General features: G+C 40.1%; 1 protein-coding gene across 6 annotated transcripts in view; it reads right to left on the bottom strand.

Annotated features, from left to right (window-relative positions):
* lrrfip1b (leucine rich repeat (in FLII) interacting protein 1b) overlaps positions 1-14,162 on the bottom strand; it is a 23,525-nt gene extending 9,363 nt beyond the window's left edge. The window contains exons 1-12 of one of the 6 annotated variants that reach the window (XM_005748537.2): positions 13,725-14,162; positions 12,977-13,126; positions 7,055-7,138; positions 6,262-6,279; positions 5,996-6,043; positions 3,945-3,989; positions 3,434-3,484; positions 2,465-2,542; positions 2,299-2,334; positions 1,984-2,109; positions 1,594-1,764; positions 246-338 (exon numbers count right to left, since the gene is read on the bottom strand). In XM_005748537.2, the coding sequence (XP_005748594.1) occupies positions 246-338; positions 1,594-1,764; positions 1,984-2,109; positions 2,299-2,334; positions 2,465-2,542; positions 3,434-3,484; positions 3,945-3,989; positions 5,996-6,043; positions 6,262-6,279; positions 7,055-7,138; positions 12,977-13,066 (840 nt within the window). In that variant the 5' untranslated portion in view covers positions 13,067-13,126; positions 13,725-14,162. Of the gene's footprint in view, positions 1-245; positions 339-1,593; positions 1,765-1,983; positions 2,110-2,298; positions 2,335-2,464; positions 2,543-3,433; positions 3,485-3,944; positions 3,990-5,995; positions 6,044-6,261; positions 6,280-7,054; positions 7,139-12,976 lie in introns of all 6 variants that reach the window. The other 5 variants (XM_005748540.2, XM_005748541.2, XM_005748538.2 and 2 more) reach the window with 5 other exon arrangements.
* Positions 14,163-15,450: the final 1,288 nt, after the last annotated feature.

The following is a 15,450-nucleotide window of genomic DNA, read 5'->3' as shown; positions in this document are numbered from 1 at the left end:
ATATATATTTATTTATTTTTTAAATGCAGTGTATGAATTCACTGGTGTACAAAGTTATCAGATAGTTTCCTTATATACTGTTACAAAGATGTCAAATGAATTACAAACAGCGATTTGTTCGTTTGGTGTCATATTTATCTCTGTTTTTTGCTTTAGTTTGAGCTTTTTGGACTTTGTGTGCTCAACTGTTTCTGCTACATGTCTTCGCTGTAATTAAAAGTAACATAGTGTGCGTGTTAACCAACCGTGAGCAGCTCCTCAGTCTTTCTCAGAGTTTCTTTCATGTCTTTGAAGTGAAACTGCAGTAAGCTGTGAGCATGACGCTCACGCTCCCACTCCTGAAAACACACACAAACACACACTGATAAACAACAACAGTAGACGAGAAAAAAAAAATCCTCAAATCTGCAGTTAAGATAATTACAGACATGGTAAAAAAAAGAAGACCCTCTTTAAATTGCTTAGGCTTTATGTACCAAACGTAATACACATCTAATATTATGCCGTGTCTTTATTTCACAATATTTAACTGTTCATGAAGAACAAACTCCAGCCTCACTGCTTCCAAAGGAACTATGAGGGTCGGTAACACCAAGGTGCATTTTGAGCAGTTCTGAAGTTTTAGGTGTGTTAACATGAAGGTAAGGAAGACATAATCAATGATATTAGAGAAGCAACTGCTGCTTCCTGTCAATCTGGGAAAGGTTATGAGGTCATTTCAAACAATCTGAGGTCCATCATTCTACGGTGAGAAAGATTATTCACAAGTGGAAAACATTCAAGGCAGGAGAGGACGTCCCAGCAAACTCACCCCGAGATCACACCGTGCAAGTCTCAGAGAAAAGATAATGTTTTTTTATTGAATCTTTTTTACTGATCACATGTTGTGAAATGTGCAGAACAGTCCTGGGTTACAGAATGCTATGAAACAAGGAAGTAAGATACTCTGAGAACGCTGTAATCTCAGAGGTGTTGGTGCTTCAGAAAGCTGAATGTATCACAGCCTGTAAGCAGAATTTCAGCCTTTACATTTAAGGTTAAAGCTCTCAAAGAAAAAAACCAAAAAAAACAAAACACGTCTTCAAGAAACTTAAAGAAGCCCAGACGTTTTTCTTTCGAAGATCCATAACTACAATGACCTGGATGACTGAGAACCTTCACAGATGAGATTTTAGGTATATTTAATTTTTTTTTGTAATAATTTGTTTTTTGTATTTATTGCATGTTTATGTTTTTCACTGCTGTAATCAAAATCATATAAGCTGCTGCACTGAACAACTTTCCCTTCTTGTGACAAGAAAGTGAACTGAAAGTTTTCGAGTTAAATCTGAGGCCGTTAGTGTCACAGCTGAAACTGGGTAACAGCATGATGATCCAAAGCACGGCAGCAAATCTCCGTTAGAAATGTTAGGTGCCACAAACGTCCAGACCTCAGTCCGACTGAGACACTTGTGGTTCTATATTTGGGTTCAGTTTTTGTCAAATAAATGAGACACGGTGATGATATATAATGATGATACGTGGACTTTCTTTTTCTTTGACTCTATTCATATCAAACATGGTTGCAAATATAAATGTATACAAATATGTGACCTTGTGTGCATCGTCGCAGCGGCGCCGCGTCTCCCACAGCAGCTCCTCCATTTCGTTGAGCTCCTCCCTCAGCGTCTCCACCTGATACATCAGAGTCGACTTCTCGTTGTGCAGTTGAGCGTTAGAAACCATCGCTTTACGGTACTTCTCCTCAGTCTCCGCCAGAGAGTCCTAGTCACAAAATAGGTTTTTATTTTTTTCATATTTATCACAGTAAAGCCCTTGAAACGAACTTTGTACAATTATTTATTTATTATTTATTATTCATTAATTCATTATTCAACATGAGCACTAAAACTGATGAGTGCTTGAGACACATTTATTTAAATCTTGAATTCAACTTGTTTCAAACACTAAAGAAACTGTCTCATGGTTTTTTTTAAACGTGACCTTCATCTCTCTAATGGACGCTTCGGTTTCTACGGAGAATGACGTGTCACAGCTTCCTCTGCGAGATGAGGCTCCGCCCAGCGAGGCCAGAGTGGCTGCTGAGAGCGTCGAGGCCGTCCTAGAGCCCTGACACAAAAATGATTACCAAATTTATATCAGATCATTTAAAATAAATCAATAACAAAAAATGTATTTACTTGGTAAAATTACAGTATTTTAGTTTTTAAAAAATAAATATTAAACATAAATTTTATACAAGTTTAAAAAACATATGATGTTTTTAAAAAGATAAAATAAAATCAAGAGTGGGCTCACTTTATCTGGGAACTCTCTGTCTGTCCTCTCTTCCACCTGAACACAGAAACACTGATTATTGATATGACTGATTGAGTTTTACTGTAAACTTCAATGAGTGAGGCTGCGAGCAGCCAGCAGGGGGGGCCACAGAGTCAGACTGAGACATCCAGAGATGAGAGCTCACCACTGGGCTTGCCCGAGCTGAACTGGCCCTGGAAGAGGCCCGAGAACCCGAACCCAGAAACCCGCTGTAGTCCGAAGGCTGGACATAGGAGGAGGAGGGTACAGAGGATGTAGGAAAAGAGGAAGGGTGAAAAGGAATGAATGCAGGTGAAAGGGAAATAAGAGAAAGGAGAAAAAAAGGATGGAGGGAGAAAAATTAGGATTGAAGGAAGAAAGGAAGAAAGGAGATGAGAGAAAAAGAGGATCAAAAATTAAATGTGAAGGTGACACAGGAAGGAGGTAGAGAGGGAAGGAAAGAAGAAAGAAAAGAGTTGGTGTCATCAGTTGTTTATCACTTTATCAAGATGTAAAAATAAATCTTTAGAAAACTGATCAAACTCATTAATGATCAATGGAACTTAAATGTTTTGATTAATCAGGATGAAATCAGCATGTGGGTCAATAATGAGTTTGATCATGAGACAGGTTTGCTCTAACTTTACTGCTACTCAGTTTGATCTTCTACTGAGCTACACACAACCACAGGAAGTGATGTCAGAGAGTCAGACCCTATAGCCGTGGCAGCGAGGAGCATCAGAGAAAAACGCTGAAGGCTGCAGACAGGTAGAGACGACCAGACTCTTTATTTTCACAAGAAGTGACCTCGCAATGAGCAAGCTCATGATGTGACTCAACCTCTTGATGTTATTGATTATTAATCGGCCTCCTGTCTCTTTCCTGCTAACAGCTGCCGCAGCAGCGTCCCCGTCTGTACATAACCTGCAGTAATCAGCATGAAGCTCTGCAGCTCTGAACGAGCTGCTCATATCTAGTCTTCACGTTCAACCTCTGTCATTTACCACCAAAATGCTTCATACAGCAGCTTAACGAGCCGCAGTCCATTAGCAGAACCTGAGCAGTGTCCATAAAAACTAGGTTTTTATGTAGTAAACTCTTCTTCTGTGGTTAAAATGCTGAGATGTGAACTCACCCTGAGGCTGCCTCGACTCCCAACTGACATCCTCTCCTCATCGTCAGAGATCTGCAATTAAACAAGCAGAGCATCAACAGACAGCACAGTTCTTCACGTCATTGATTCTGTCATTGCACAGGCTTTACCTTACAGCATAAAGCGTCGTGAGGTGACTGCTGCTGTGGTTTGGTGCTATATAAATAAAAACTTTAAAAAAAAAACTTTACTAGACCTGAGTTAGACCTGAGTGTAAACTATCCAGAGCTTATTGGATGATCTAATGTTCTTTAGATGTTGATCCAGCCTTAGGATGTTGCTTTGTGTTTAGATTTTAGGGGACCAAACACTCAGACCTCCTGGTGAGTTAGTGGAAACTAACCATGCCTACAATGATGTCATAGTGTCCCAAATACACCTTTCCACACAAGTCGTAACTGGAGGTGTGATAGTCAGCGTGGACAGGTAACACACATGATTTTTAATTTGTTAAAGAAATAAAGAAACAGAAAAACAGGAAAGAGATACAGACCGACGCGTGCCTCCGAGAGTGGCGAGAATACCGCTCACTATCCTCCTGAAAGGCCACGAAGTAGAAAGCAGGTTAAAAGATTGAAACCAAAGAAGAAGGCGGCAGGTGTCCTCTGAACACGTTAAACAGCAGGTTATTGCATCATTGGCATGGTCTAATAAAGCACAAACACATGAAGGCTGCTGCATGCAGACAAGAAGCATGGGGGGAGAAATGACAGACCATAGCCTGTCAAAATACTACAAAAATTTTGTAGTTCTTATTTTAAAAAAAGAAAAAGAAAAGAAAAGTAATAAAAGAGGTCTGCTTAAGGGATAAGTCGAACATAGTGTAAAAGTATAAATACAAGAATAAAAAATGAAGATACACAAAAAGCAGTTAAAAGTAATGCTCTATTAATTTAAAAATAAATGCAAATTGACACAAATATAAAAGTTAATATTAATTAGAATTAAACAGAAATCAGACGCAGGTGTGAAACAGCAGCAGCTGCAGAGATGTGCGAGCAGGAACGGTTACTGGGAGGATGATAACTGATAATCTATCAGACAGGATTAAACAGGCCATTAATCTGAGCCTGTCTGAGCACGTGCAGAACAGACAACAACAACAACAACAGACAGTGGCATCCTGCTGACACATGAAAACTCCTGCTGTTACGCACTTAAAAAAAAAAAAAAAAAAAAAAAAAAGAGCTGGGTAAATGGGGTCAGGCTTTAGGATTGAACAGAGACAAAAAAAAATCAGCTGGTTTCACTCAAACATCTGGATTCAGGCTCAGTTTTATTTGACTTTTAACATAACGTTAAACTGTGCTCATGTACATGTAGCTTACATTAAGGTAATACTGTTTTATTCTTTTTTATATTCATTACATTTTAATATGCTGTGTAACGTGATATAAAAGACACCTCAGTGTTGCTTTTACTTACATCACGTTCCATTAAATCGCATTAAAGTTTAAACTTTTATTCAACTTTTTGCTGAATCACACTGTGTTAACAAAATTAAATTCAATATTTGATGAATTATTGTCATGATCTCTGTCCTGTAATATGAACTCAACATTTAATATAATATTACGGCATTTTCAATACAATTTTATTTTTCCTTTTTTTTATATTTATATCAAACAAATTACATTATTAGTATTTTATTTCAAACTGTGACACTCTTAAATGTAACTCATGTTAACGTGTACAGCCCAGAGTCACATGGGAGGCTTCAAAGGGCTGGTTTATTTTATGTTACACAGAAAACAGGTTCTGTTACATTGTTTAAAATATTGATTATAATTATAAAACTCTAAAATCAGATACTTTTTACTTTCTATTTTTTCCATCCATCCATTCGCTTCCGCTTATCCTTTTTCAGGGTCGCAGGGGGCGCTGGAGCCTATCCCAGCTGTCATGGGGCGAGAGGCGGGGTACACCCTGGACAGGTCGCCAGTCTGTCGCAGGGCAAACATACAGGGACAGACAACCATTCGCACTCACATTCACACCTAGTGACAATTTGGATTATCCAATTAACCTATCCCCACAAGCTGCATGTCTTTGGACGGTGGGAGGAAGCCGGAGTACCCGGAGGGAACCCACGCAAACACGGGGAGAACATGCAAACTCCACACAGAAAGACCCCGGCCTGATGTTGGAAGGACCTTCTTGCTGTGTGGCAACAGTGCTAACCACCGTGCCACCGTGCTGCCCACTTTCTATTTTTTAATGACTTCCAATACAACGCCTATTTAAATTCATTTCTGTTTTATTTGTGGATACACATTTAATATGTTGTTTCATTTCTAATGATGCATTGCATTGATTGCATTTTGCATATACAGCTCATGTAATATGCTACACTGTTATCTAAATGTAATTATTATGTACTTACACGACGGGTATTTTTTATTAGACCGTGTTTTATTATAACTCAAGTCTTGTTTTAGAGTCATATGATTGACTATGAGCTGTTGCACAGGTAATATGATGAAACGGCCCTTTATCTCCACTGGAGCTTTCATGTGTCAGCCTGACACTCGCACAGAGTCCTACCATCCACTGCTCAATGTGACCCCACTTATTATCCACACCGTAATACTTCTGTAGAGGAGGACGAAGAGGAGGAAGAGGAGAAGATCAAATGGGGGAAAGGACAAAGTTTCAACTATTCAAAGACAAAATATGAAATCTGTTTGCTTTGTCCTTCTGGGGACACCAGCTGGGTGGAGTTAGTGCAAAGCCCTACCCAGCTGGTTCCCCCAAAAAGATAAAACTAAAAGAAAGAATGAGTTAAGGCTGAATGGAGGACTTATTCATACCTTATGACTGTGAAACAGCTAAAGGAAGAACAAGAGGAGAGAAAAAACAGGTCAGAGAAGCCAGAGGTCAAAGGTCAAAGGGGCGTCCAGGGTCAGATAATGAAGACAGAGGACACAAACAGACTGCAGCTCAGTGGGAGATAACGGCTGAGACTTTAAACCCAGAGTCTGTGTCTCCAACAATTTCAAAGTAACTACACATTTATAGAAATGTAACTATTTAACTTCTTGTCCGACTTTCACAGCAAAAGCAGTTTTTTTACTTTGTCAGAGGCTGATGACGCTCAGCTCTTTTCTGAATCTCATTCATCAGTCACTCACTGATCAATGACCCGTCATTCAAAGCCCTTTCTTATTTTTTATATCTTTGGTATAAGAAGCAAAATCAGAAGAGCTGATGAAAACAAACTAATCATTACAAACAATCAGTAAACAGACACACTGTAATAATTTATTGTTAATAAAGTTGTTCTGAGACTCACCACAGCAGGACAAGGCCGGGTTACCTCCACACTTCAGACCGAGCGGTGACTAAAGGCTCAGTCAGACTGGCCTTTGACCTCACATAAACACAATTTGATGACTTCCTGTCTTTGTTTATTCTTACTCTTTAGTAGTTTTTTTTACGGCATGCAGCCTGAAGAAGTCAGTTTTTCCTCCTTGCATCAAACTGTTTTCACAAGTTTGTAAAATAAACTGTTTCCATGTGAAATTGTGAGCTCTTCTCTTTCTGATCAGTAATTGATCACCACAATTATAATCATTGTTTCTTAAAAAATAAAAGCCTGCTAACCTCTTTCTGTCGCTCCAGCTCCTTCATGCGGATTTCTCGGGCCTCGGCTCTCGCGGCCCGCTTAGCTGCCAGCCGTGCCTCCGCCTGAACACACATGGAGATCAATACATCAGCCAAAATTTTGTGATCAATAACCAATTACCGGGTCATAGGTTTCAAATGCTATGAGTCAGCAATAAAAAAAATTATAATAAACACCAAAAAAAAAATAAAAAAATAACCCAAAACTGTGATTGATAATAAAACATGAATGTTATGTAACTTTAATAAGAATGTAAGTTAAAATAAAATAAATAAATAAAAGCCTCATTCAGCTGTTTGTTCGTCATTGATCAATAACTCGATCAAATTCCTCTCAGCTTTAATCAATACACTCAGTGATGTCATCAGTCACTGTTAGAGACCATAAACCTGAACCACTTCCTGCTTTTATTAAATTAAATTCTAAATGTAAAACTAAAGCTGCTAAAAAGTAATGACATTAAAGCTTAAAATTAAAAAATAAAAATAAAAATAAAAAATTCACACCAAAACAAATAAAAAAATAATAAAATAAAAATGTCCTGAAAATTACATTTTAATAAACAGTTTGTTGCTTATTTTGAAACATTTTCTGTTCTTTTTTTTAAACACTTCTTATTTACAGTCTTTCATTTTTATTTTAAGCATTAAATAATTATGTAAATACAAGTTAAAAAAAAAAGATTGTAACCTAAAAATATTTTATCTGAAAAAAATAAAATTAAAAACAACATCTTACTTGCAAAAATAACCTAAAATACTGTGAAAATGTTAAACAGTAAATATATTTATGTGAAACTGATGTAAATGTTTGAGGTCTGATTCTTCAGGTGAGTCTCAGGTGAGTCCAGCAGGGGGCATCAGTGTGTCTCTCAGGTTCATTCAAAAAGATTTATCAGCACAACAACAGCGTTATTATAAAGTACAGGTGATCAAAGTCAGACACCAGCTGATCAATTACTCCACAGAAGACATCGTCTTAATTACTGAATCAATCTATAGGTGTCATGTGATTGGCTGCCACAAATCACCTGATAACACATGCCTCAGCTCAGGCATGTCTAAAAAGAAAAGGTGTCCAGACTTGTGACAACATCAGAAATGACTTTAAATTACCAGAGAAGAAAAGCTGCTGTTTCCAGGACACCACTTAAAAGGACAGTACACCCGAGTGTGCAAACACCTGTCAACATTTAAGCTGTGTGTTCTGTCACTGCAGAAGGAATGTGGTCCATCCATCTCTCTTCATACCTGAGACACTCCCTCCATCTAACTGTCAGCACACACCTGAGAGATACCTGAGAACACTCAACTCTAGGCCTGCCACAAACGATTATTTTGATAGTCGACTAGTCACCGATTATTTTTGCGATTAGTCGACTAATCAGATCATGCATCCATTGGACGTAAAACATACAGCTTATTGCACCAGCATGCATCTGCTCTTATATAACTATCATTAGCTTACAGCTTGAAGTGTTTAAGGTATGTGCTAACCAAAAATAAAGATAAGATGATAGTTTATTAAACTTTTAATGAAATTTGCAGATTGTCTCGGTGGAGTTTAGTAAACCCAGCCGTCTGCTCTTTGCTATCTAAAATATAACAGGACACTGGAGTATGTTCTTGAGCTTCTCACACTTCTGATAATCAGTTGTCTGCTTGATGTTTATTCAGTTGTGTAACAACTATAACTTTAATCTCAGCCAAACCGATTTACTTAGGAACAAATAAAATACTGAAAAAAGCCAAACAATAACATTTTAGAGTAATATTAAAACTAACTAGCTGCCGCCATTGTTGGAAACTGAGCAGAGCTGCGCTATGAATTCTGGGATAGGTTGGGCCACGAAGCAACCCATCCTTCAAATCTGGGGAAATGAAGGACACATTTGTCGGCTGCATTTGTCGGAGTCTTCAAATTTGGACAGTCTTCGTCGTGTCGCTGTAACGTAATCGGCCTAAAAATGCGGGAACAGGAGGACCCGACACTAGGGCTGGGCGATATATCGAGTTTTTAAAAAATATCGATATATTTTTATACGAGATATAAGATGTGACAATATCCTTTATATCGATATAGTCTATGTTACGTTATAATTATACTTGTGGAGCCGCAAGTTTGCCTCTCTTTCGTCCACTTTACGCAACGTTACTCGGCCTCGCCTCTCCTTCACTGAACACAACTCCCCTTCCTCCCCCATCGCTTCACCTGCAGGAAGCGACAAGATGGACACGGCAAATCTCCGTTAACGAGTTACTGCGCATCGCCCCGTGCGTGGGGCTGGACGCCGTCAACGTGTTAGCTAGCTAACCACGCTAACGAGCTAACCACGCTAACGCCATGCAGCCCAGAGGTGCTGCACGGACTAAAATCCTTTCATTTTCTCAAAAGTTGACAGCGCGCCATATGTATGAATTCGGGTTGTGCTTGATGGCCGCGAACCGATTTTATGTGGAACACGGCGCTCAGCAATCTGTCAAAAAATGTTTTAGTACGACTTTGGTAAGCTACGGAGCTGCACCGCTTGATGGACTGTCGGAGCATTACGGCTGAGCCTCGCGGAGTGATACTGTGCTTCAACGTAATATTACCCTACTGTGTATAAGGACCATAAATGGCACCTGTTAAGAGACGTGGTTGCGAAGAGGATTTCAAACTCCAGGCTGTCAGTCACGCAGTACAAGTTGGGAACAGAGCAGCTGTGAAATCTGTCTTTGTTATTGTGCTCAGCGTCTTTTAGTTTACATTTTGACTGCACAATTGTGAGCTTTTTGTTATGCACAAAAACAACATTGTTTTCTTTTATTTATGGAGCATTATTATTTAATAAATGCTCATAATTTATTTTTGAGTAAATTTTATGTACATCTGCTCTATGTTAATAAAAGTGCCTGTGTGACATCTGGGACACAGCTTTGACTAAGAACTCTCTTTTTGTTCTTACTTTATGGCTTTAAAAAATACATATCGAGATATATATCTTATATCGCCATCCAGCTAAAAAATATCGAGATATGAATTTTGGGTCATATCGCCCAGCCCTACCCGACACTGCTTCTTCTTCTTTGGGGTTTAGCGGCAGCTGGCATCCTTATACACGCAGTGCTGCCATCTTCTGTTTCAGTCCGTTATTACACTCTTAAATCCTGCTACTTACTTATTCCTGTGTCTTTTGGGATCTTACAAAGCTTCAAATGATGCGTCGAAGACTAAATTAGTCGATGATTTTGATAGTCGACATAATCGTGACTAGTCGACTAATCATGGCAGCCCTACGCCCAACCCAGCCTTCAAATCTGGGGAAATTAAGGATGCATTTGTCGGATGCATTTGGAGAAGTCTTCGAGTTTGGACAGCCTTTGACGTGTCACTGTAACGTAATCAGCCTACAAACGCGGCTACAGCCTACAAAATATTTATATTTTAATGCAATTACTTTATTATATTAAACATTCATTATTGTAAAAATAAAAGTACCTAATTTTTTGGAAAGATTTTTCACAATTTGAATTAATCTTTTTTTTTTTTAAATGATAAAAATACTAGTTTAGTGTTTAAATAATAAAAAGTACCACCAGTTTATTTTGTACTTATAAACTCCTGAATATTATACTTTTACTGGTTTTAAAAACATTTTACTTTATCAAACATGAATTTGATGGTATATTTAAACATGTACAAGAGTCCTTGTCTTTACACTGCAGTGATGATGAGTCTGCTGGTGATGAAGATGAGTGGGCTCGTCATGTTGTGACTGCTGAAATGCAGATTAATGTTTGTGCTTCAGCAGGGGATTAAGAGAGGTTGCACATATACACACACGTACAGAGTGTGTGTTTGTTCTCCCAGTAGGTCAGTGGGAGGGAAAACGTTGGTATTTGTGTCACACCAGACTCCAGTGAAAAAAAAAAAAGCCTGATTTAACAGTGTCCACACTGCTGATTAGAAACACACACACCCACACAGCTTAAAGGCTGTGTGTGTGTGTGTACGTGCTTCAGGCTCACTGAATGTGGCCAAACCAGTTTCAGGGTGAGGCTCCACAGCTAGCGCCACCACCCGCTGAGAGAAGAACCACAACCGAGCAACAGCAACAACAACAAAAACAAGCTCCACAGTGAGGTGTGACACATGCTGGGAGTTTTCATTGAATCTGATAAGTGTTGGGTTGGATGAAAGGATGTTTACTCCACATCCACGAAAGCTTCTGACCAGAACCGGGCAACGAGAGCAAATCAGCATCTCGCCTGCATCATGACTTACGAGTTCTTGCCCTCATAGTTAAACTGGTTTGTACTGCAGATATGCAGAGATGCTGTTTTCCTGCAATGTGATGGGACCCAAGTGCTGCAACAGACTAGTGTGATAACCAATCATGATGGTGATCAGTGGCACACAGTTTTTAGTTGTCTTCATTTCCATTCATCTTCTCTTTTCTAAAACCAAAAATGTGTTACATTTGTAACTACACACCCTGCACTGCGTTTTAAAGTTGGCAGTACATACACAGGGAATATTAACAGAATTACTAACATAACGAAACAAACTAATGCACATGGACGAGACTATGTAGCTTTTCAATTACAGCTGAAGCTGCCACACTTCAAATTTATCATAAAAAAAAAACCTAGTGCTGTCAGTGTTAATCTCGTGAAAATGACGTTAACGTTAACGCGGCAAATCTCCGTTAGTGAGTTATCGTGGATCACCCTGTATGTGGGGCTGCACATTATCAACACGTTAGCGCGGTTAGCTAGTTAATGTGTTACCGCTGTCCAACGTCATTTTAACAAGATTAACTCTGACAGCACAAAAAAAAAAAAAAAAAAAATACAGTTACCAATCCAACATTTTGTCCTTCACATCTTCCAAATCCATCAAACTGGCCAGATTAGAGTCCTTGCTGGGCCAATTCTGGTCCCCAGGCCTTACATTTGATACCCCTGAACTATACCATAGGCGTTACTCCATTATAGTCGAGTAGTACCTAACGTGTGTGGAGTTGTTACATCAAATAACTTCCAGTGAAGTCCTTTGTTTCAAAAATGGCAGTTTTGATTTTTGTTAAGGAGGTGCTCTCGTAACTGATCAAGTGACGTTACTGTGCAGCCAATTGGTGATATGCAGTCTGTTATTTTCAGATCACCTCTGGTCACTATAAACCCAGGTCAAGTACTAAAAGTGTCTGATACCAAGTTCTATCACCTGAAACAGACAGTTTACTAAAAACAGATTATAGTCAGGGCTCAGAGTTAGAAAGCAGTCAATCTGCAACATCAGTCTGAGTTTCCAGCTTGAGCACCCAGGGCGACACACTTTTGTTCTCACATTTTTTCCTCCCAATTATCATCATCATCACAATCATCAGGTCTTTACTACAAACAGCTCAGATGTGACACCAAACGTGACCTGCAGCAGATCTCCTGATTTAATCTCGATTTAGACTCCATACACCATCCACTGATGTCACAGTCAGATGGAAAATATGAGGAACCAAAGATCTACAGATCTGTGACATACTGAAAGTAAAACTGTACACTCTGAAGTATCAAACTATTGGAACACAAATTATACTGTAATTCTATCATTTCACTTTCAAATTGAGTAAAAATTTCATGATTTGTTCCTATTATTTTTATGTAAACACATTTTAAAATGTTAATTTTTTAGACGTTACTCAGATATATTAATATTTTACTGTAATAATTTAATGCTTCTGATCTTCTGCTGTGAAATAAAGTCTTGGCCGGGGTCCAGAGGGGCCCCTAAGCAGTGTGCGGCCCTGGGCCCTAAACAGCTGGGACCAGCTGTGATTCACAGAAACGTTTCTCTGATGTAAATTTCTCCCCCTGATCGATCAAATCGACACCAGCGGGTCTATTAATAAACATCCTCACCTCCCGGGCGATCTGGTTCAGTGCATCGTCCTCTCCGGTCAGTTTCTCCCGGTTCGGGATCCTCTTCCGGCCCGGTCCCTGAGTCCCCATGGTTCCGGATGATCCTCAGAGACCCCCCGTGGTCCGGGACATGCGGCTCAAAATCTGCGGCTGAAAAAAAAATCCTGAATAAGCCGGATGGAGACTAAAAACTGGTTTTCTTGATGCTAGGCTCCGCTGCAGGCTCCGCTTCTCTCCGGTCGGGTTCCTGGTCCGGCCCGTATCTCATGTCTCCATAGCCCAGGAGGATTTTACCTGGAGCCAAATTATCCACAAAGGCCCCCGTCAGTCCTGAATCTACCCACTTCAAGTTTAGAATGAGATTATCCAAAATAAACCGGGCTATCTTCAAAGAAAAAAGGCGATTGTAATGTGATTCTGCAGTTAGACTCTCCGGGATCAGAGTCCCGCAGTTCGCATCACTCAGAGGTGTACCTGCGCCCGAATTATCCACAAAGGGCCCCTTTAGTCCTCGGTGCACTAACCTGACAGTTGGAACCAATAAAACCCCTGATAAACCCGGGTTTGTGTCAAAACCGGGATCCTGCCCCTGCGGTTTTGCGGTCAGAGGACGTGCGGAGCGGCTTCGGCCGAGATGCCGCAGCAGAGAGCTGAAGTTAGCCGTCTGCCGGCGTCACCACCGGAAAACCTCAGCCGGAAAACCGTAAATATCCCGCATCTGATCCCGCACCCCTCCGCAGGGACTAACCGTCACTGCAGCGTCGGTGAAATAAACGTCAGCTCGTTAATCCGCCATCTTATCGGAGCTCCCTTGGAGGAGAAGGCGCTGCTAACTCCCGGACCCTGATGTACACACGAGACGGGCTGGCAGGTGAGCCGCAGGTGGGCCGTTCCCTAACAGTGAACGCATCACGACACGCCGCAGTGTGACAGGGAGGGGGGTTTTATTGTGGAGGAATCAAACATGCACCGCCGGAAGAGACGCTAGAAAACAAAAGCTGATGAACGATCAGTCAGCTTTATGTTTGTTCAGAGGTGACGTTTCCATGGTGACAGTGCTCATGGACTAAACCTTTAGCTGTCTCATGACGACTTTAAAGTCCGACCTCAGTTGGGGTTTGGGGAGGCAGGGACAGTCTGGTTACTGAGGGAAACCATGGAAAAATGAAAGAAAGGGACTCCAGGAAGCAGCGTTGACAGGTGACTGATTCTATAAATGTTCCTATTGATAACTGAGCCGAATGTATTTAAATCGGGTTTAGCAAACAGGAAGTGTTGAGCTCAGACCTCACAGTGTAAACACAAATGAGACTGTCATTTTTCCACACCGATTTTTCCAACCTCACCACATGCTCTTACTGTTTCACTTAAGCAGGACAGGAAAGAAGCTCTCAACGAACAGATTTTCATATTAAGAGCACATTTGAATGGTTTTTGCTTTAATTTGTTGTCAAATTCTGAGAACAGACATGCTGTTTGGATGCTCCATGCTCCATACTCCAACAGTACTCAATGTATAAAATATTAAAGACATTAAGCATTTCTCATGTTTCTGTCAAAAACAGCTGCTTTTGAAAACTGATCCAATTAAAGAGACATGAACTTCCATATTGATAAGATCAATACGTACCCCCCAATAATCAGACCCAACCAATATAGCCCCCACAATAAAATTATGAATTATCTTGCATAAATAGGCTTTTGACTTTCTTTACTCATTTCAGGCATTAGCAACAAAATAGTTGCATGCTTAAGCATCTGGGAATTTACCCAGATTTATTTATATTTATTTATTTAGAGATCTTGACACCCCCCCCAAATGTTCAGCACAGCTCTGATGTCGCTAACATCTCCTTGAACTTCATTGATGGTGATTTGTGGCCCTCTGCTGGTGAGAAGAAAAACTGCACGATGCCAGTTTAAACTGTGGAAACAGCTTCAACAAACTCCGAATTTCAAAATAAAATCAATTGATTTACACTTTTGTCTTTAAATAATTGTGTGTGTTCCCAGAAGATGTTGAAGTTGTCAGTGTCTGTGGTCACAGGTGGGAGTAGGAGCAGACGGGTAGATGAGCCTCACAGATTGCTGTAGTGAGCTGAACAGAAGCACAAAGTAGTCTTTAAGAAGCAGAGCTCCTCCTATGTTCTGGTCCAGAAGCTCCACTCACTAGACCGTTCTCCTCTTCTGTTCTTTTCATGACCACTGCTTTCCCACATTCTCAATACTGACATCATTACTGTAGTCCAATCATCTTCTCGCCTGCCTTCTTTGAACCAATTAGCCTTCACTTTGCATGGTTTAAATCTGTGCTTTCCATCATTCTTCCTTTAAGACTCTTCTTTATGCATCCCACCTCCTCCCCATCTCCAACTCAGCCAGAGCTATATTCAAGGTTCAGTCTTCATGTTCACCACCACCAGTGTCCGGACTCCGGAGGGTCCTGTCCTAAATCCTGTCACTGCTGAGATTCT

Source organism: Pundamilia nyererei, unplaced genomic scaffold (genome assembly GCF_000239375.1).
Source record: "Pundamilia nyererei isolate P.nyererei 1_Seehausen unplaced genomic scaffold, PunNye1.0 scaffold00224, whole genome shotgun sequence".
Classification (NCBI taxonomy): Eukaryota; Metazoa; Chordata; class Actinopteri; order Cichliformes; family Cichlidae; genus Pundamilia; species Pundamilia nyererei.
Note: the sequence above shows the minus strand (reverse complement) of the source record. Positions and strands in the feature narration are given on the sequence as shown.